General features: G+C 39.4%; 1 protein-coding gene and 1 non-coding gene across 2 annotated transcripts; one reads left to right on the top strand and one right to left on the bottom strand.

The window, feature by feature from the left end:
- Positions 1–1,862: 1,862 nt before the first annotated feature.
- On the bottom strand, positions 1,863–1,934 carry TRNAD-GUC (transfer RNA aspartic acid (anticodon GUC)). The gene has a single exon. It is a non-coding gene; the product is annotated as a tRNA-Asp (tRNA).
- Positions 1,935–2,210: 276 nt separating this feature from the next.
- Positions 2,211–19,368, top strand: LTA4H (leukotriene A4 hydrolase). The gene is made up of 19 exons (XM_086610046.1): positions 2,211–2,363; positions 3,451–3,581; positions 5,647–5,767; positions 6,267–6,335; positions 7,025–7,129; positions 10,494–10,546; positions 11,203–11,275; positions 11,585–11,725; positions 11,925–11,948; positions 12,970–13,040; positions 13,152–13,263; positions 14,231–14,375; positions 14,456–14,559; positions 14,916–14,986; positions 15,564–15,618; positions 16,464–16,559; positions 17,070–17,152; positions 18,417–18,521; positions 18,841–19,368. The coding sequence occupies exons 1-19, from the start codon at positions 2,211–2,213 to the stop codon at positions 18,959–18,961; spliced, it is 1,833 nt and encodes a 610-aa protein (XP_086466172.1). The 3' UTR covers positions 18,962–19,368.
- Positions 19,369–20,750: the final 1,382 nt, after the last annotated feature.

Raw genomic sequence — 20,750 nt, 5'->3', positions numbered from 1 at the left:
AGCACTGTCAGTATATTTCTGTTTTGAATGAATTGCTTTTCTAATCCCTTATTGGTTTATGACAGCTGAAATTGCCTGACTGGATGCCAACACATGAGAGTCCATCCTTTGTTTTGAAATAAACTGCCTACTAAACAAAATCAGTTTCCTTGTGTTTCTGATGACATATATGTGGGCTTTGAGAAAGGGAAGTGGGCATTAAAGGAAATTCAGAAATTGCAAATGGGAAAATTTTGGAGATATTTTTTCTTCTTTCTGTAATACATGCAGCAATACATCTACTGAAACTCCCTTCCTCTCCTGTCTTGGTTTATCTGGGCTTCTCTGCATGTAGCTGTAGTCCAGATGGTTTATACACAGCTCCAGGGTGTCACTGCGGACGATGCTCCATGTCATATCCCCTCCTCTTCACGTGCTTCTCACATTCCCATTTTAGGGTCACATGCAGATGGGACAGCTGGGGCAGTGGGATGCTCTTGGGAGGACCATGGGCTTTGCCACCAGCTGGTGAGCCCATGGAAAGCACCTCTTGGTCTTGCACTGTACCTCAAGCCTTGCATTCTTCTTGTGCCTTCTGCTCGCCACAGCTCCTGGTGCACTGCTCAAGCAGCTGTGTGCACACAGGCTGAAGACATGCCGTTTCGGGAATTGATTTCTAAGGGTGACAAAGGTTAGGTTCTGCACTCAGCATTACATGCCCACGGCTTCCGGCAATGTTTTGTCAAGAGTAATCGTCCTTTGTTGCCAAGCTGTGCTGCCAAATTGGATCTTAGGTCTTACTACACAGAGATAATTTTTCTTGTGTATGTCCTCACTTGAGTGCTTGCTGCTGTGTTTGCGTGGTTGATGTGAGCTCACTCATGGTACAGAATAATTTTCTTTCAATGCCCGGGTCAGGGCACCAAATTCATCTTATTGAAACTGTCTGAGTGCACAATGCCAGGGCCAGAGCAGGGCCCTCCAGGCCTCCCAGGCACACACCGCCCGCACCCCCCGCAGCCAAGTGCCTTGGCCTCTTGTCTCAGGTCCGAATTCCTTACCCTTTTTACGTGGGATCAGCCGCAGCGCTCTTTCCTCACTCGAAGAAAGAGAAATTTGGGTGATTGTATTTACTGCTCGGCGTCTGCTGACTTCCCACAGAAGGGAGGAGATCTCTTTTAGTAACCTTGTGCTGAAATGTGAATAAATAAATAATTAAATAAATAAAGCCTTTTGGCAGAAGGATTTTTTTTTTAAAAAAAAAGGGAGTAAAAGCAAGCTGGAGTCTCACAGTTGTTTTGCAATGTACTCTTAGCTTCCTAGCTAGTGCGGCTGGTGGCACCGGCCTGCTGGCTGGAAGCACAAGCTCGGGCCGGGATCCAGCGCAGCCTCGGGGCTTCCTGGTGTCCAAAGTTCTCACTTTGAGGATTAAAACGAGGTACTGATTTACCACAGGCCAGGAGACGGCCTTCAGTCTTCCACCTTCCCTCTTCTGCCATGTCCGTTGGACCTGTCCCTCTTCCCATTGTTTCTACCTCGCAGGTTTTGGTGAGGCTGTTTTCTTTCCCCATCTTCATTTAAGAAAAAGGGTGAATGATTTTGGAAGGCTTAATTAACCTCCCTGTTTAGCTGTTTGAGCCATTTAAATATGAAAAATACTTTCCCCATACATTCTCTCAGTTAAGCTGCTGAGCTGGTAAAACTCTGCAACCGCCGCACCACCCCCGAGGCTGCGGCTGCCAGGCCTCGGCTGCCTTTCTCTTCTTTGCTTCCTGTTTCAAAGTCGCGGTAATCTTCCAATAGCTTTGATTTCGCAAAGAATTCCTTTTCGCCTCCGGCGAAGACGCCATATCGGCGAACAAAGGGAGAAAAAAGTTGCGTGCCTCCCCGTCGGGGAATCGAACCCCGGTCTCCCGCGTGACAGGCGGGGATACTTACCACTATACTAACGAGGAGTTCTACAGTGACCGTTCTTCCAGCAGCCGTCAGATGGTTTCTGCACGCTCACGGCCTGCCGACGCGCCGTACCCCGCCCCTCGCGGCCAGCGGCGTGCCGCCTCCCGCAGTGCACCACGGGGGTTGTAGTTCTCCGCGCGCCGCCTCAGCCCTGCCCGCGGAGGGCGGGACTACACCTCCCAGGGGCCGGCGCGCGGGGGCCCCGCCCCGCGGCGGGCGGGGCAGCCGCGGCGGTGGCCGCGGGCGCGCGGCGCAGGGCAGACGGCGCGCGAGCGATGGCGGCGGCGGACCCCAGCTCCTTCGCCGCGCCCTCCTGCTGCCGCACGCGGCACCTCTACCTGCGCTGCCGCGTCGACTTCGGCGCGCGGGCGCTGCGAGGCACGGCCGCCTTCACCGCGCGCGCCGAGCGCGAGGCGCTGCGTTGCCTGGTAACGGGGGGGGGGAAGAGGGGCGGGCGCGGAGGCGCGACCCTCGCGCTGCCCGCGGCGTTCGAGGGGTGAACCTGCAGTCGCCGCCTGAGGGGTAGCGGCGGGGTGACCCGGGCTGCGCTCGGCCACGTCCCGTCTCCTCCCAGCTCGCGTCGCCTCCCCTCAGCCGCCTGCCTCGTCCTTCCCCTCGGCCGTCGACCGGGCTCTTCCTTCCCTGCCGCCGCGGCCGGGAGCAGCCTCGGGCTCTGCCGCCTGCTCGGCCGGAGCTTCCGCGCTGGCCGGGCTTGCCCGCGGCCCGAGCACGCTGCGCACCCGCGGGCTGGCGGCTCCTCACCGCCCCTGCGCGGCCCGGGTTTCCGCTTGTCGCGCCCAGAGCCGGCGCCTTGTGCGAAGGAGGGGGAAGAATGTCTGTTTTCCCGTGAGAATGGCGAAGAGCCAGTTGCCGAAAACATGGGAGTAAACCATTGGAAAAGTACGCTTATTTTCGCGTGTGTTATTATTACGCCAGCTACTTTCTCGGTTAGCTATGCAAGTGAATGTATAAACCTCTTCAACTTTGCTTTATATGCAAAGTGAAGTTTTGGGTTCATGAGATTTTTCTGCTAGCGCCATAAAATCTTTTTTTGTGATTGGCGCTCATTTTTTAGAAGAAAAAAATCCATCCTCTTAATAATAAAGACCAAAGCTTTTCTCGTGCATCATATGGGAGCGCTGCATTATTTAATTAATCTTCTGTTGCATGAAAGTCTTGATTCATAGCAGCAATTTCCAGGATGGAAGCTTTAGCAGAGGCTTTTCTGTCATTCTTCTTATTTCATAGTAGCTCTGTGAAGTCTTTTACTTAGTAGACTCCTGTTTCCACTTTCAGAGTCAGAAGTTGGTTTTCCTCCTCTTCCACCTCCAGTTTTATACATTTGGTGTTCCTGTCTTAAAATTCTGGTTCCCAGTACTTGACGTAGTTACTCAGTTTTTCCAGTTTTACTTAGTAAATACTTTTTCCTTCAGAGACACTTACGTTTCAGATTTGATGAGTACTATGTTAATTATTACGCTGTTTAACAAGTATGTAATATTTACTTCATTACAGGTCTTGGACACAAAAGACCTACAGGTATTTACAGTAACCGTAAATGGACAGGATGCAAAATTTGTTTTTGGAGAAAAGCACAGTTTCAAGGGAACACCCCTGGAAATCACGCTGCCTTTTGAACTAAGAAGGTACACGTTCTTGCTGTTACTTTAGGTGGTTTCCAAAATGCACTGTATAAGCTGCTTGACTGTCTGCACAGTCGTTGTGTAAGCTTGCAAAGGGACTTGTAAATTAGGGTGTTGCATTTATTTGTTACATGGTCTTGTAGATGAATTTAATATTTGTCTTTCATTAGACCGCCAAAACTTCAGGAGTCTTTGTACCCATCCTCAGATCTTATATCATGTACAAAATTACTTGCTAGTAAGTAGCGAGATGATGTATAACGTATCACAATTTTTCCAGTGCTTCTCATCAGTAATATTCTTTGTGCTTCAGCCACCTGATTTTGTCGTGTTCAGAATTGCTACAGTAAGGCATATATGGAGTTACAGACCCTGTTTGCCTTTCTCTTATACAAGGGCTGATTCTTCATTTCTGTAGAGCTGCAGGTTACCATTAGGATTAGATAGAAACATGTTTTCAAATAATAAAAGTTTTACTATGTTGACTACGCTAAGCCGAAAACCCTAAATACTGGAACTTGATTTCTGGCAGCATGGTGGAGAATGAACTAACCATAATCTACCTCTTAAATTGCATGAATGAAAAAGTTATTGCCAAATTACAGTGTGTTTTTTGGCAATTTGCTTTGTATGTTGTAACTCTGTGGTATCTCATGTGCCAAAGCGGAAAGCTGTGATTGTATAAGGAGGTTCCCTTGTTTGAATAAAATTGTATACTAAGTTGCTTCTTATTGTTTTGTTTTCAAAGCTGATTGTTACCTCTACAGACTCATGTCTGTTTTCTAATTTTGTTGTTGTTCTCTGAGTTAGTGCCATTTAGAAACACATAATGTGGAAGAGAAAGGAATGTCATACAACAGCTGGGGAAACACTTATTATCTGATATGAAACTGAACAAATTAAGTACTTGAACAAACAGGACACAGCACACATATAGGCCTGTTTCTTTTGTTTGATTTCCAACTTTTTTTTATAGCTAGTTTTCCTTGTAAGAAAAAAAGCTACAAAGATGGAGTTATGAGTCATGATCGTAAGAATTTATAATCCTAAGTGAGGTAGTCCCCCATGTAAATATAAATAAAAGTGACAGGAAAAGGTAGGAGTTAAAACTGAAAGTCTGACTGTTCAGTAAGTAATGTGCCTTATGGTAATAACAAATTATTTTCTCTTTTCTCGTCAAATATGTACTTTGGAATACTGGTTGTAAACCAGATATGTGTACCTGGTCAGCTTATCTGGTGGCCAGCTCCTCTGATTAGCTGAATTTATTCTGATTTATGGTTGGATTGTCAATTCCAGAGAGTTGCATGTATAATCTGGAACTTTCTGATAATAGAAGCAAGTACTTCTGGTGTCAGTCATATTATCATGTTTTGAAAAAACAGGGGTATGAATGTGTCAAATTTGTGTGTTAGCAAGCTGATACTTGTCTTGCACAGAACTGTTAGTTGTTACTTTACACTAGTTCTGAAACCCTGAATAAAATTTGAATGTTTTTTCTTTTTCTTTTTAACCTTACTGTTAGTAGGGTTTTCCAGTAGTTACTATTTTCAGTATTTATTTTTTTCTGCTTAAGGATCATACTTACATAACATCAGCTACAAAATCTAAATTTTTTTGTTTACAGAATGCACAAATCCTATGTTATTAAGGCATGTATGTTCTTATATAGGCTTTATACACTTTTTTAATTTGCATATTGCAGTGGGTTTTTTATACTTACGTGTACAATGTTAGATAGTTGTTACAAAAGTACACGTATGTGACTGGTCCAAATAGTTTAAAGAAAAAGTCCATGTTTCCCTTGAAGAGAGGAGAGGAAAAGTTTCTGGTTAGTAAAAGCAATAATAGAAGTGTCTTGGGACATTAAAATTAAAATAAACTAGCCAATTTTTACTGTCATAATTGAAAGGAAAAAGTTTTTTTTTTTTTAATATGCTACTTGTTCTTGTTTCTAATGCTTTTGAGACATTGCTGCAGACCTGTTTTCCACGAATCTTTGTAGAGGAATTTTGGTAGCAATCAGGAGTTGTGTCAAAACAGTCTGACTATGTTCCTTATTACACAGAGGACAAGAAGCAATTGTGGAAATCTCTTTTGAAAGCTCTCCGAAGTCTTCAGCTCTCCAATGGTTTTCTCCAGAGCAAACTTCTGGAAAGAAACACCCATTTCTTTTCAGCCAGTGTCAGGTGAGTGGATTAATTTATTTCTTTTTAAATTTGCAGTTTACAAACCACTGTAATTCCCCCTGGTTTCCAAAAAGTTGCAGAGGGAGGCAAGTAGGGGAAAGTACAGTAGCCCATAACTTCTAATTGTGTGTGTCAAAAAAGGTCCAAATGAAAACACTGAAAAAGTTAGGATATTGCTGAGATTTTATTCTCTGTTTGCAATTTAGTAATTCCAGAACTGCTTTACCTTCTCCAATATTCTTGTTGAAGAACACGCAGTCCTTTGTAGTCAATATCTGTGGCTGTGTATTTGTCTTACCTACTGTTATTTCTTTTAGAAAAGCCTTAACTATGCAAACTATTATAAGTGATAGGAAGTATTGGTTTGTAGATAATGAATTCTGTGGAGGAGCTGTATAGATTACCAGTATAATATATTAGTTTGATTTATTTCTAGTCTTCTGCATTAGAAAGATTGTTATGTTTTAGCTTGCTTTTATTTTTTCTCCCCCCTCTCCAGGCTATTCACTGCAGAGCCATCCTTCCATGCCAAGACACACCTGCTGTGAAACTAACATACTATGCAGAGGTAGATGAACCTAAGTCACGTCTGTCTAAATAAAGACAACTACTACAACCGGTGAAATTTTTTTTTGTACCTGCTGGCATGTGGCCTAAAATAAAAACAGAGAATATTGACTTTTAGCTTAATGTAAGAACAAAAACCTGCTAATCTTCCCTGTGGCTTTTCTCTAGATTTACCATTTTCTTTTACATATATGATCTCTTTTTTCATTCACTTATATCTTTGTTTCCAAATGAAAAAAAAATGCTATAGTAGGAAAGAAATATGTTCTTAAATCAGGAAGAGCTGACTCTAAAACAACAAAGAGTGCTGTAAAGTAAAAATACTTGAAATAACTCTCATATGCGCCTTAAGTAGTGTGCTCTGGTACATGGTTGGGAGATCTTTGTGGTCCTGGCATAAATAGTCTGATTGGTTTAAGGAAGCAAAAAGCAAGATATCCAATGTGACGTTACAGGTCAGTAGTCTGAAGAAAGTGAAACTTTTAATTTTTGTCAGAGGTAGTCCTTTTGGTTAATTAGATATTGCCAGCCTTTAAGACAGAATTTTCTATATGCCTTGTATTCGGCCTGAAGGAAAGGACTTAACAAGAAAATGAATCTGGGCTACTCTTTTTGCTGTCACTGCTTCTAGCATATTATATAATCCTGTGTGCCAACTGAGTTTCTCACGGTTGGATAACATTCTTTCAGATATCCGTTCCTAAAGAGTTGGTGGCTCTTATGAGTGCTAATCGTGATGGAGAGATGCCTGACCCAGAGGACAGCAGTCGGAAGATATACCGTTTCAGTCAGAACGTAAGTGCTGCAGGCTAGTAAACAGATGCCTAAGGTCTTACTCCTAACTCAAGCAGTTCACAGTCGCTTCAGATACGGTTTTGATATCGTTGATGAATCACAGAATCATTTAACTTGGAAAAGACCCTTAAGATCATTGAGTCCAACTGTTGACCTAACACTGCCAAGTCCACCACTAAACCATGTCCTTAAGTGCCATGTTTTTTAAATACCTCGAGGGATGGTGACTCAACCACTTCCCTGGGCAGTCTCTTCTAGTACTTGATAACCCTTTTGGTGAAAAAATTTCTTGTAATATACACTCTAAAGCTCCTTGGTGCAACTTGAGGCTGTTTCCTCTTGTCCTGCCGCTTGCTACTTGAGAGTAGAGACCAACACCTGCCTTGCTACAACCTCCTTTCAGGTAGTTCTAGAGAGCAATAAGATCTCACCTCAACCTCCTCTTCTGCAGACTAAAGAACCCCAGTTCCCTCAGTTGCTCCTCATGAGACTTGTACTCTAGACCTTTCATTAGCTTTGTTGCCCTTCTTTGGACGTGCTCCAGTACTTCAGTGTCTTTTTAGTGAGGAGCCCAAAACTGAACACAGTAGTCAAGGTGCATCCTGACCGGTGCCAAGTACGGGGGACAATTGTTTCCGTAGTCTTGCTAGCCACACTATTTCTGATACAAGCCAGGATGTCATTCGCCTTGGCCGCCTAGGCACACTGCCAGCTCATATTCAGCTGCCTGTGGACCAACACCCCTAGGTCCTTTCCCACTGGGCAGCTTTCCAGCCACTCTTCCCCAGGCCTTTAGTGTTGCATGGGATGGTTGTGACCCAAGTACAGGATCTGACACTTGGCCTTGTTGAATCTCATATGATTGGCCTCAGCCCGTTGATCTTGCCTGTCCAGATCCTTGTGCAGAGCCGTCCTACCCTCAAGCAAATCAGCAGTCCCACTCTACTTGATGTCATCTGCAGACTTACTGAGGATGCACTTGATCCCTTTGTCCAGATCATTGATAAAGATATTAAAGAACTGGTCCCAGGACTGAGCCCTGGGGAACACCACTTGTGACTGGCCGCCAACTGGATTTAACTCAATTCACCACAACTCAATCATGTGACTGACAATGGTTCTTTGTCACTATAAAAATGCAGGGTATTATGAATTTCCAACTCTAAAAAGTCAGTAGGTGCTGATGATGTTTACTTGTCATTTTGGCATCCCAGAAAAGCCCATCAAGTTTTGAAAATGCTTAGTATGCTCAAAGCTAGTCTTGTCTAAAGCCCTCTTTCTGTACTGATTCTTGGGGAAATAACATGTGCACGTATGAATAATATGGGAGAGAGTTTTGAAAACAGGTCTCGCAAATTTTAAGCTTACCAAGATCTTAGTAGTGAACCTGAGCATTGGAAGCAGTTTTGAACTTGAAGGTAAGCAAATTCTGACAACAGAGATTTTTTTTAAAGGTGAAAAATTCGGCTTTTACGGAAAGTGTCTGTGGCTAATTGAAGATTACTCCTCTAAGAATGAAGTTTTAAGTTGTACAGCTAGTCTAATGATTCCACTGCTCCTAAAGTATCAGTCTCAATTTACTCTCCTGGCTTTTTTGTTCTCACAGCTTTTTGGGTTACAGTTCTGATGTTTATGGGATCCCTTGGTGAGCCTAGTTCATTTTGCTGAACAGGCAGATAAAAATTAACATAAGTTTTTAAGAAAAAATATTGTTTTAGTGAGCCGATTTGGGCTGCTGAGGGACTGAAAGAGTGCAAGGCAGGATGGAATTGTGTTACTGGAGGAGAGGAGGGGAACCTACTCTGAACTGCAGCAGCTGTTGGGTTGATTTGGCTGCTGTGTGAAACCTGAGAGAGGAAAAAAATTGTCACCTTATCCGTGAGCTCTTCAGTATGCGGTGTTCTGCCTTTTCTGTGGAGCCGAAACGTTTGCCACTCTTGGTCTCGCGCGTAAGGCTTCTAGGTTGTATGTTGTCCAGAGCTGTATGTTACCTAGAAATGCACTGTTGGGAAGCTTGCTGGACTTGTACACGGAACAACATTTAGTCTAATTGGAATGATACTACACTTTCAAATACAGAAAACCATTAGATTAATTTATTAGAAAAGGCATGTGTTCCATTAAACAAAAAAGGTCAAAAGCATTAAACGCAAAAGATACACATGAAAAAAGACAACTGCATTAAAAAAGACCTACGTGTCATCTCACACGCGAAACCACAAGACCAATTTGTTGGGAAAGGCACGTGTTTCATTGGACGAAAAGACAAACGCATCAAACTTTGGATATGTATGTGTGCTGAGCTTACCTAAAACTGCTTACCTAAAACTGCTTTTTTTGCTCCTGCCTAGCCAGACTGGTAAGAAGTGTAGTGGAGAGCAGTCTCTGCAAAAATGTGCTTATTACCCAAAAGCCATTGAGATTTGAGGTAATTAAAAAATTTCAGATTAGCAAATTTGGTATCAAAATGTAAGGATATATTGTCAATCTTTTAGTAACCTGTCTATAACACAAGTAGATGGACTAAAATATTTTCAAAAATATATTCTGTGGGTTAATATGTAAAATTAAAACACACATGATGGTATGGATATTTTAATAAATGATAGTGAAGTGGTTTGGGGATAATAAATGGTGGAATAAAGTTTTCTGAAGCGTTATCTCCAAGTAATTATGATTTAAAGTCTTATTTAACAGTGTTTAGTCAGATAAAATGGAACTTCAACAGGAACGGCTGCATTATCTCCTGTTTCCAGAGCACTGAGAGAAGGAATTTTTCTATAAAGATACTGTAGCTTTGGAATTTTTGCCATTAAAATAACAAATATTTAGAATTTATTTTAATTCCAAAGATGGAAATCAAATATATACAAAATCAAATGTACACTTTGATTTCGATGAATATTTTTATCCTGAAATGTTCTTTGTTTACTCGAATTCATTAAAGCTTTTCCTGCATCTTTTTCCGTGATACAACTGCCTGTTATCAGAACAGTATCTCTTAACTTCTCCTTCCATAAAATTTAATGGAACTGAAATGAATATGGAAAACTAAATTTCTTTTGAACAGTCACGAAACCAGTGGCATTTTATGTGCTCTTACTTATGCAGTTTTTTTTCAAACAGAGATGACATTGCAATTTTGCGGCCTTTGCATGAAAGATCCATGAAATAAATACTCCTTGTAGATAAAGGAATATCATTTGCGGAGAAAAAACAATGCCTGTATTCTAACATAAGGCAGGAAACTATGAAGGAAACGTGCACAGTTCTTTACTTGCATACCTTTGTTTTTCTTTGCATCAGTGGTGTTGATAGCTCACGTTACAAATAAGATTTCTTTTTTTCTCATGTTCTCCATCAGGTTCCCATACCTTGCTACTTGATTGCGTTAGTAGTTGGAGCTTTAGAAAGCAGGTGAGTGAACTGCACAAAGTATAAATATTAATAATCATAGTAAGTCTTGGGTTACGTTTTCTGTTTGTTTCTTGGTCTTATTTCTAGTTTTAAAAGGTCTCAGGTTCAACAAGTCTGCTTATTTGTATCACACTGCATGTATCTTGGTTCACTCTTGCGTAATTTTTTTCTATAGAATATAATTTTGCTGTAAGTTAAAGAAATACCATGAAGAGTTTGGCATTGATTGGAACCACCAAGGGCTTTTTCTAGCTCAGGGAATAGTATCTTCTTCCTCTAGAAACAGAAGCTTTGTCATGTACAAAAGGCAGAAAATGATCGCTTTAGCCTCGTTGCTCTTCTGCACAAGGATATGTTAATCAAGCCCATGATAATGCTTTTATATTAGGACTTTAAAGCATTTTAAAATCTGTAAATGTGTTTCCTGTTTGTTTATTGGTCCTGAACAGTGGATGCATGTGGTTGGTTTGTTTTCTAAAGCTTTTTCTAGTGTTACTGTAGCAGTGGAGAGGAAAAAGAGAGGAAGACTCCCTAATGAGTGTCTTCAGTAACGTGGGTTACTCATGAGCACATTTAAACGTATGCTCTCCAAATTAATTTCCGATAGAATTATTTCCAGTTCGTGATGTCTTAGTGGCATTTTTACTTCTCAACAGAAAGATTGGCCCAAGGACACTGGTGTGGGCTGAAAAGGAGCTAGTGGATAAATCGGCCTATGAATTTGCTGAGGTGGGTATGTAACAAAAAATGTTTTGTAAACTAACTGTTACACATAGTTTTGGAAAAGTAACAGACTGTAGTTCAGTATTTTGTTTGTCTGTAGTCCTCCTTTTTCTACCTCCTACCCCAAAAAATGCTGTTCTTCTATCATAACACAAAATTACTACAGAACATAAATATGGATACAGTCTTGTACTCATTTTCCATGTGAGACATCCCAAGGTGAAAGAGAATGAAGTGTGGGAGCAATAGCTTATAACTTACTCAGTGTTTGTAGTCAGAAGTCATGTTGGAAAGTAATGTGAATTCTTGTTTCAGGCTGAAGCCATGTTGAAAACGGCAGAAGATTTAGCGGGACCCTACGTTTGGGGACAGTATGATTTGTTAGTTTTACCACCTTCGTTTCCTTACGGTGGTATGGAGAATCCTTGTCTTACTTTTGTAACTCCAACACTATTGGTAAGTGCAAAACTGAAAAAAGTCAGCTTTTCCTTAGGGCTTGCTTATATTAATCCACAAGTTGGATTAATCTTCCCCCTAGAAAGAACTGTAAATGTTCCTGCCTCCCTTCAAGTTAGAGACTATACGTGAAACTGAATTAAGTGATATGTTTTGAAGTTTACTTGAACTGACAACTGCCTTTTTTTTTTTCTTTTAGGCAGGCGATCGATCTCTATCAAACGTAAGTGCAAAATAGGTTCATCTTCAAGCAGAACACAACTTGAAGTTGCATCTTAACTTCCATTGTAGTAGATGCCTGAAAACTTGGTCTCTTGTTCATTGGGGGAATTAAAAGTTGAGACGGTAATTCAAGTCTTAGAAAGTGAGTTTTAGTTCTAAGTAAAATCCAGAAAACCTGGAGACATATCTATGTTGTATAATGAACAGACAAAAGTGACATGGGTGCCCGTATGCGTAGAGGTCTGACTGAATTTAGCTGCTCGGTAGCTCTTTTCCTGTCCTGTGTGTAGATACAGTTACAAACCACAACTGAATTAATCTAATTGAAATTGTTTGTAGGAAACTTGTTTTCTCTGTATCTGTCTATGCACTAGAACTTGCATTGTGCACAGTTATCTTTTAAAGTGGAAGTCCTGAGTACAATTTGATTAAATTATATTTTTTCTTGAAACTTGAGTACTCTGGATGCTGTTTTATCTTATGTCTTTCTACTAAACTGATATACTGCTAAAAAAAACAAAAAGAATGTGATTGTCTTATCCCAAGAATACTGAAATATTTGACATGGATACTTTTTAATACATCATGCATAATTATCCTTCTAGGGGTAACTGTTTTCTTCCTGTTTGATGTTTTAGAACATCCCAGCACTGCAGCTCTTTCTTAGGTGGGAAAGTAGTGGTAGTCTGTCAGTTGGCTTGTATCCAGTATTCTGAAATGTGATTTCATAAACAAGTACTTGCACCATGGTTCTGGAGGAATTATTTTTGTTGATCAGTGTGGCTCTATGACTTGCAGGCTGCACACTGAAAATTGTTTCTGGAGAAAGTTCGATAGGATAGTGTTAGTCCTCTAAATAAAGTTTACATGGATAGATTTACAGAGCTGTGAATGCTGGCTGGCTTTGGGAATGTAGTGCAGTAAATGAGATCCCATTAGGATTTTTTTCTTTCTGTTGAGATTTGATGTTTGTTTTCAGAGGAGTCTAAAGAGTAGATCTGTCGTTGTTTTCTGTGTTTCAGGTTATTGCTCATGAAATCTCACACAGCTGGACAGGCAACTTGGTAACAAACAAAACATGGGAGCATTTTTGGTAGGTGTGATGTTCAATGCAACGCAAATCATATTTTAAGATTAATTAAGAGACACCAACTAAATTCATTTTGCTGTCCTACCTGTGCTGACTCTAGCAATGTATTTCCAGGCTGAATGAGGGACTTACTGTATACCTGGAACGCAGGATTGGTGGTCGGTTGTTTGGTGAGCAGTTCAGACACTTTCAAGCCCTAGGAGGTTGGAGGGAACTGCAGAATACGGTAAATATTTTTAAAGTTATGATAACTTTATGTTTAAACATACACCTAAACAAAATAAAGCTGATTTCATGTATTTCCCACAAATAAGACTTGTCTAGTTAGCTTTCCTAACACTTTTCTATTAGAGGATGAACAACTTAGATTCCAAGGTAAATGTTTTCTTCCCCAGGTAATAGCTTAATATACTCAGAGATTAGATAAAGATTTTTAAACTGTTTTAAGCTGTTCTGTAAGGACGAACGTCTTTACAGACTCTCTTGGTTGTTCTGGATATGGCTAAACTGTGGTATTACCTGTTAGCATGCTGATAAGCAGCTGAAAGCTTTGTTGAAATTGTCTCCAAGGATGACCAGAATTTCCAATGCCTCATGCAGGTAACTGATTACTTTTATTCCTGCATACTGTGTCATAATGAAGGATGTTCCTAATCCATTGCTGTCTAGGAGAGTTGTTTATTTTTGTGTTTTGGTAGCATAGTTAAACTGTAGTTTTCAGGTTTCCAGCCTGTGATAGTAGATCTCCCTCTCATTCAGTTTGGTGATGCAGTTTACCTGGTTTACTATGAATATTTCCTTCTTGTATTTTATGCTTTATACCACCTGTTTATATCAAGTAGTTGAAATAGTTTGTTATTAAAGGGATAAATACAGATAGGTTACTAGGTGCTTGTGATTATGACAGACGTGACAATAATTAACCACTTTGAGACAGCTGGAGCAGAGGGATTGATCCTAACATCTTTCTGTTTGATAGGCAGTCAGACACTGATAAAACTAAATGAGAAAAAAGTTCAGTAAGCTATGTTCTGTGCGGACTCAGAACTTCAGGAAAAGGAATGAGAAAGAATGCTTTGAAATGAGGCCATCTTAGTTTTGGATGGATTATACCTTTGTAAATAGGATTGGTAGTGATTTGCAAGAATGCCAGTTTTCTTAGATGAATATATTTTCTTGTGTCTTTGTCACAGATAAATACTCTTGGAGATAAAAATCCTGTAACTAACCTCATCCCTGATCTGAATGAAATAGATCCTGATGATGCGTATTCATCTGTTCCATATGAGAAAGGCTTTGCTTTGCTTTTTTACCTGGAACAACTTCTTGGAGGACCAGGTAACTGTTAGTCAGACATTATACAGTATTATATTGTTGTTTTAATTTCAAACACTGAAACATTTGTTTTTTAATGTTAGATGTCTTCATGGGCTTCCTGAAGGCTTACATTCAGCAGTTTGCTTATAAGAGCATAGTAACCGAGGACTGGAAGAAGTTCTTGTACTCCTACTTCAAGGATAAGGTTGGGTAGTATTTAAAACTAATTGGTTGAAACCTTTTAATTGTGTGAAACTGTGGCATAGCTCAGGAATTACTTTCTTTAAGGACTAGTTCTTTATCTTCCTCTTCTTTGTTTCAAGATTTTAATATGATGCTGTCTGGAATCTTAGGAAGATGGGTTTGCATTATGATGCGTTTTGGTTTTTTTTCTCTAGAAGGGAATATTTTGTTTTGAAGTAATCTGTATAGGATTCTCTAGGTTAATTGGAGGGATGTTAAAAAGGAGAAAAAAAAAAAGATCGAACCTAATTTTCACAGGATATGCTTTTCTCTAAAAATAACATTTAAAATTGAATAAGAATTTGTGTTGCTTTGTAGATAGACGTTCTTGATAAAGTTGATTGGAACTCGTGGTTTCATGCTCCAGGAATGCCACCAGTGAAGCCTACGTAAGCTGCGTTCTTTCACAGTTCACCTTTGCCTTCTCCAAGTTGCACATGATTTTCCAAACAGTCATGAAGCAGTTTGTAAACAGGGTGAAAGTCTTCCTACAAACATTTTGTTAGAAAATGTCCTAGTACTATGTAGAAATTGATATAGGTGCATATAGGAGAAAAAAATGTCACTGTTAATATTCTCAATTTTTTATTCTGATGGAAATTTATTTTGCTTTGAAAGTTGCCAGGAAAGATTATTTTTTTCTGACCTTTTGTTACAACAATATTATATTTTCAGCTATAAGCTATAATTTATGTATGATCATATATGCTCAGAAGTATAGATCGTTTTAGGAGTGTGCGTACGGGATCAAGGGATAGTGTCACCTAGCTCAAGGTGCTTCTAACCAAAACTGAAATATATTTTGTTATAATAGGTCTTTTGTAAATTGTGTTGCAATATTGAGTTGGAGCCTACAACAAACAAATGTGGAGCCATTTGAAAATAAGTTCTAAGCATTCTTGTGAAAATATTACAGGAGCTTTTTGTGTTTCTGAAGTGTGATCCTTTGTTTTCAATATTTGACAGGTATGATATGACACTAGGAAATGCTTGTGTTGCCTTGAGCCAAAGATGGATCAAAGTGAGTAGTTAAAGTACGCCGAGGTGTGTGTATCTTGAAAAGCTAGTTCTCTTTGTGTAAAGTGAACCATTCTCTTCGGAATCTGTCATTTACTGAGAGAGAGTGTGTTTATGGTGATAGTATGGCTGCCAGGGATTTTGTGTTTCATAGACTCACCTTTCATCATAGAGTCTGTGCATTTGCCATGGCTTCTGTATGTGAAGTGCTGTACATATTTGAACAGGGCACACAGCCAGGTTTATGTGTGTAGTAACCAAACTGAGAATTTTCTTTTTGAAATCCTGATACTATGTCTTGATTTAGAAACAGATCCCAAGGTATCTTTACATTACTGATTGTATTGTATTAGCAATAATTCATTTACATTATACTGGAGCTAGTATGCATTTCTCATCAAAACCTGAAATACTTAAATCATAGTAAGTAACTAATATTACACAATTTTCTTACATTTTTAACCATAAAACTAATACAACTAATAGAGAATTCAGCATACCTTCCTTCTGTTACCTCTGTGGCTTTTCACTGTACTTGTCTGTTATCTTTAACTGTCTTCTCAGTGTTACTTTTTATAGAAAAAGTATTTGATTTTTCACTTAACTTTAACAGAAAGTGGAGATAAAAAGATCAGTGGAGAGAAAACAAGTGAAAATTGAAGTGAAGAATATGAAACATCAAACAGTGGCTTAAGTCTCCCCCTTCTTGTAACATCCTGCACAAATACAAATCACTATCTTTTTTTATGTGGAATGGCTTAGTAGTAAATGTGAATGTCCAAAAAAAAAATTACACCTGGTTGTACTTTGAAATGCCTATTAAAAACTCAAGTAACTGTTCTCTCGTAGGCAAAAGAGAGTGATTTGGGCTCATTCAGCTCAGCAGACCTGAAGGAAATGTCATCTCATCAGCTGATTGAGTTCCTGGCACTGTTGCTTCTGGAGGTAAGTGCACGCCTGGGGTAACCTGATTGTGGTATCACAAAAGCAGACACAGCAGCCCAAGTGTGCTTTGGAATTAAGTTGCCTGTTTTCTTTTAATTTTTGCTAAAATAACCCACTCTTATCGTACGCAGTTACTAAAACCTTCAGCCGTGCCTCCCTGATTATGTCTGGCTCTTCAGCTAACAAGCAACATACAGAGTGTTTTGGGTTGCAAAGTAAAAACAAAACTATAAGGTGGTGGAATTTGTATTTGATGTTATTGGAAATAAGCTATAAATAAAGTGGAATGAAAATAACTTTGTTTTGAATGTTTCGGTAGTACTGGCTCTGGGAAATTGCTATTGTTTTTTCCTTGAATAATGTTGCTTGAAAGGAGCAGCTACAAATATTTTCATGGTAAGCTTTTAATTCCTTTGTAGCATCAATTTTCTTGAATGAACGTATTTATTTTTGAGGTATGTGGCTTGAAGTGGCTCTGGCTTATTCTGACTATGGAATTTCCTTTTTCAGGCTCCTCTTCCAGTGTCACATGTCCAACGAATGCAGCAAGTATATAACTTCAATGCGTTACACAATTCTGAAATAAGATTCAGGTTTGTTCTAGTATGGACATTGTTCTAGTCTTAAATGCTTTCATAAAATGTCGTGTCCTGCTTCATAAGTAGTCTGAGACATACTGTTGTACAGAACTAGTGCAGGGGTTTTTGGGATTTGTTGTCGTTGTGGGTTTTTTGTAAGCACGTGCATAAACATGCTTACCAGAGTGGTATTCTGTTACTTACGAACTGGGTGAATATAGTCTAGTAGAAGACCTGGAAGTGAGCAGTGGATTAGCTCTGCGTTATTTTCATCTGTCACGCTATCAGAGGAACCTGATGACTTGATAGCTTATTTTGGGGGTGGTATTGGATAATACAGTAATGAGCCTTTCTGTGACTCAGACATGTCTGAAAAATCTTTCCAGTATTTAATCAGGAACAGATCTTCTGGACTTACCTAATCAGTTCTGCTGATGTGCCAGTGTTGTGGGTTTTTTCAATACAAATTGGACACTTTTTTTGTCACGTTTTAATGCTCACTGTAACAAAGCTTTTGTCTCATCAAAACCAGTAAATATTAAAGGAAGTTTCTAAAGAAGGAGAAAATGACTTCTAGCTAAATGGCTTGATTCTAGTGCCATCCTAACTTCTTCTATTTCATATTTACACATTGTATTTACACACGTCAGCTGTTTGAAAAAGGTATTATTGAGAACATAAGTAATCTTTGCAAATACCTTCAAGTATTGCGTATTTTGCTACTGTTATGTACTTGGACCATTTCCTATAGTGACGGCTATTCTGCCTTAACTAACTTAGAGTTCTTTGTTTCTTATTAACAAAAGTAAGTATTTTAAACATACAGTATAGTTTCTACTTCTTGTAACAAGATCAATTTCTTCTTATTTTTAAAACAGAACAAGCACATGCCAGTTGCTGGTGACATTTTGTTTGGGTTTTTTGGTTTTTTTTTAATCATTTGGTCAAATATGACAAATGCTATATAATTCAGCTCTAATTCTGAGTGATGCAACTGGACACTGCTGTAATACAAAAGAAATACATAGCTGCAGAAAATGATCAGACTGTTTTGGAGAAACTTTATAGCAATTTTTTTCCTATTTCATAGAAAAGTCCACTTTTGTAACGTGCTAGTCAGACACTAAATATTTTGTTGAACTTAGCTAGAATCTCATTCCCATGATGACACAGGACTGCTCAGAGTGTTTATGGCAACAGAATCATAAGAAAACTGACCAGTGCAAATGAATATAAAAATGTAAATTTTCTTTTTTTTTCCTCTTTCACTCTGGCCCAGATGGCTGTGCCTCTGCATCAGGTCCAAGTGGGAAGAAGCTATTCCTCTGGCTCTAAAAATGGCAACAGATCAGGGCAGGATGAAGTTTACTCGACCCTTGTTCAGGTAAAAGTAATCTCCAAATTGTAGGAGCTCATGTTGTTGGCATTTTTAGTATAATGGAAATGTATAATACTTGACATTGTACATTTATTTATGTTATGCTTTGAAGTGACATGATACAGGACTTCCTGTATACTGTGAACAAGCTTATCTTTAGAGTTGCTTTCCACTTGCTGACTTTTTTTAGTAGAAGAAAGCTTAGTCTCCCAGTATGTGCCTTAATGTGAGGCTTTCAAGGGAAAAGTAAAACCTTGAGAAAATCCCCATTGTACAATTTTCGTAGATTTTGTAATGGTGCCTTTTTTTCCTTTTTCTTTTACAGGGAGCTTTATGGTTTTGACAAGAGTAGAGATCTGGCTGTCAAGACATTTCTGGAGCATAGAGCCTCTATGCACCCAGTCACGTCAATGCTTGTGGGCAAAGACTTGAAACAAGATCAGTGACAAATTTACTGATTCCTTTGAATTTTTTTTGTTGCTGAAAGAAGAGACTGGTTCTACAAACTGGTATACGTACTCGATTATGCCATAAAATGCCCTGCTGCTTTGGTACTAATGTAGCTCAAAATGAATTTTCCAAATCAAGTTCAGTACTTTCTATTTTGCACTTCCAAGTAAAACAGCAAAATTGCTAAATCTCTGGAACTGGGAGAATGGTTTTGTTATAAGCAATTTTTAGAACACACAGAAAAGCTGTTCTGAGATGTAGTCATTTGTCAGTCATGGAATTGAAAAACATGGAAAATTAATTGGTGGATGGTATGGCTCTTTGTGCAAAGCTTTCTTTTTCTAGCAATGTGGTCGAAACTTCAAATATCTTGAGACTAAAAAATAAATCTTTTCATGGTCTACTTGTCTGTGTATTGATCTGTATGAAAAGTTTTGAAATAGTAATTTTGTTTTATTTACTCTTCTTTGTTGTGGGAGAAATTTTTATGATGTGTCTGAGAGGACTATGAAGACCTAAACGGATCAGAGCATTCAGGTGTTAGAGCAGAATTTCTGTCTAGCCCTATTTGTCACAGCTTTGTTACATTAGTCAATTCTTCATGTTAATCACAATCTGATATGTTTTCTTAGTTATTCCTATTTGAATTTTGTAATATTCGCATTTTTTAACCAGTTCTGGGCATTACCCCTTACACTAATCTGACAACTTGAGATAAAGTTAAAAACAGTGGAAAGGCTGTTTATTTACGATTGTTACAGCGCTTCAAGTCAACGGTGTAGGTGACGCTGTTGGGGATGCTGCCATCTGTGGGTGGTTTTTTGAAGTGAATTTGAGAAGAACTGGAAACGATCAGTTAGTATAAATTAAATCTGTTGACATAGGGCTAATCTCGTATCAAGGAGTAAGAAAAAACAAAACAAAACAAAAAAGTGTGCTGTTTTAGAGGAGGAAGGTACCACATATAGGTCATGGCAAAAGGTTTGGATTTAATACGAGCACATGGAGTGGAGAGGCTAAACATTCAGCTTTAAAATTCTTTCTATGAATGTTGTGACACTCAGATTTTAAGAAACACAATAAAATACTGCCTTTTTGGAACCAAAATATTGTAATTCCTTGTGTGTAAAGAGCACCCACAAGAATACTGGAGAGGGGTTTTTTACAAGGGTATATAGTGATAAGACAAGGGGAAATGGATTTAAACTGAAAGAGGGCAGATTTAGATTAGATCTAAGGAAGAAATTTTTCACTCTGAGGGTCGTGAGGCACTGGAACAAGTTGCCCAGAGAAGTCAAGGATGCCCCATCCCTGGAGGTGTTCAAGGCCAGGTTGGATGGGGCTTTGAGCAACCTGATCTAGTGGAAGGAGTCCCTGCCCGTGGCAGGGAGGTTGGAACTAGATAATCTTTGAGGTCCCTTCCAACCCTAACCATTCTATGATTCTTGTGTTAAGGACCTAATGAGCCATTCATTCTCTTCTTGCTGCTCCTCTGAATAAGTGATAACTTCTGCTGGAAAGCTCACTGAAAAGAACATTTCTATATTTCAGGTTAGAAATTTACACAGTTACTTTACTCCCAAAATCTAATCAGGCTTCTGCTACAGCATCACCTGAATAAATGGAGATTCTCTTGGGCAAGGCTCTGGTAGGAAAAGGATGTATCTGGTGATAACAGGTTTAGGCTTAAGCTATCAGATTGCAATGAAAGCTCCATGGTTTTTTTTGTTTTAGAAATGTTTTATGTTACTATTTTTGAAGTAACATTTTTTTGTAAAATCCCAT

The sequence above is a fragment of the Tauraco erythrolophus genome, chromosome 4 (genome assembly GCF_009769465.1).
Source record: "Tauraco erythrolophus isolate bTauEry1 chromosome 4, bTauEry1.pri, whole genome shotgun sequence".
Lineage (NCBI taxonomy): Eukaryota > Metazoa > Chordata > Aves > Musophagiformes > Musophagidae > Tauraco > Tauraco erythrolophus.
This window is presented reverse-complemented; position numbering and strand designations above follow the sequence as displayed.

Excerpts from the sequence above, each read along its gene's own strand:
- LTA4H (XM_086610046.1), top strand. The coding sequence starts at position 2,211 with ATGGCGGCGGCGGACCCCAGCTCCTTCGCCGCGCCCTCCTGCTGCCGC. Across the intron at positions 6,336-7,024 it reads AACTAACATACTATGCAGAG|ATATCCGTTCCTAAAGAGTT; the intron begins GTAGATGAACCT and ends ACATTCTTTCAG. Across the intron at positions 10,547-11,202 it reads GTTGGAGCTTTAGAAAGCAG|AAAGATTGGCCCAAGGACAC; the intron begins GTGAGTGAACTG and ends ACTTCTCAACAG.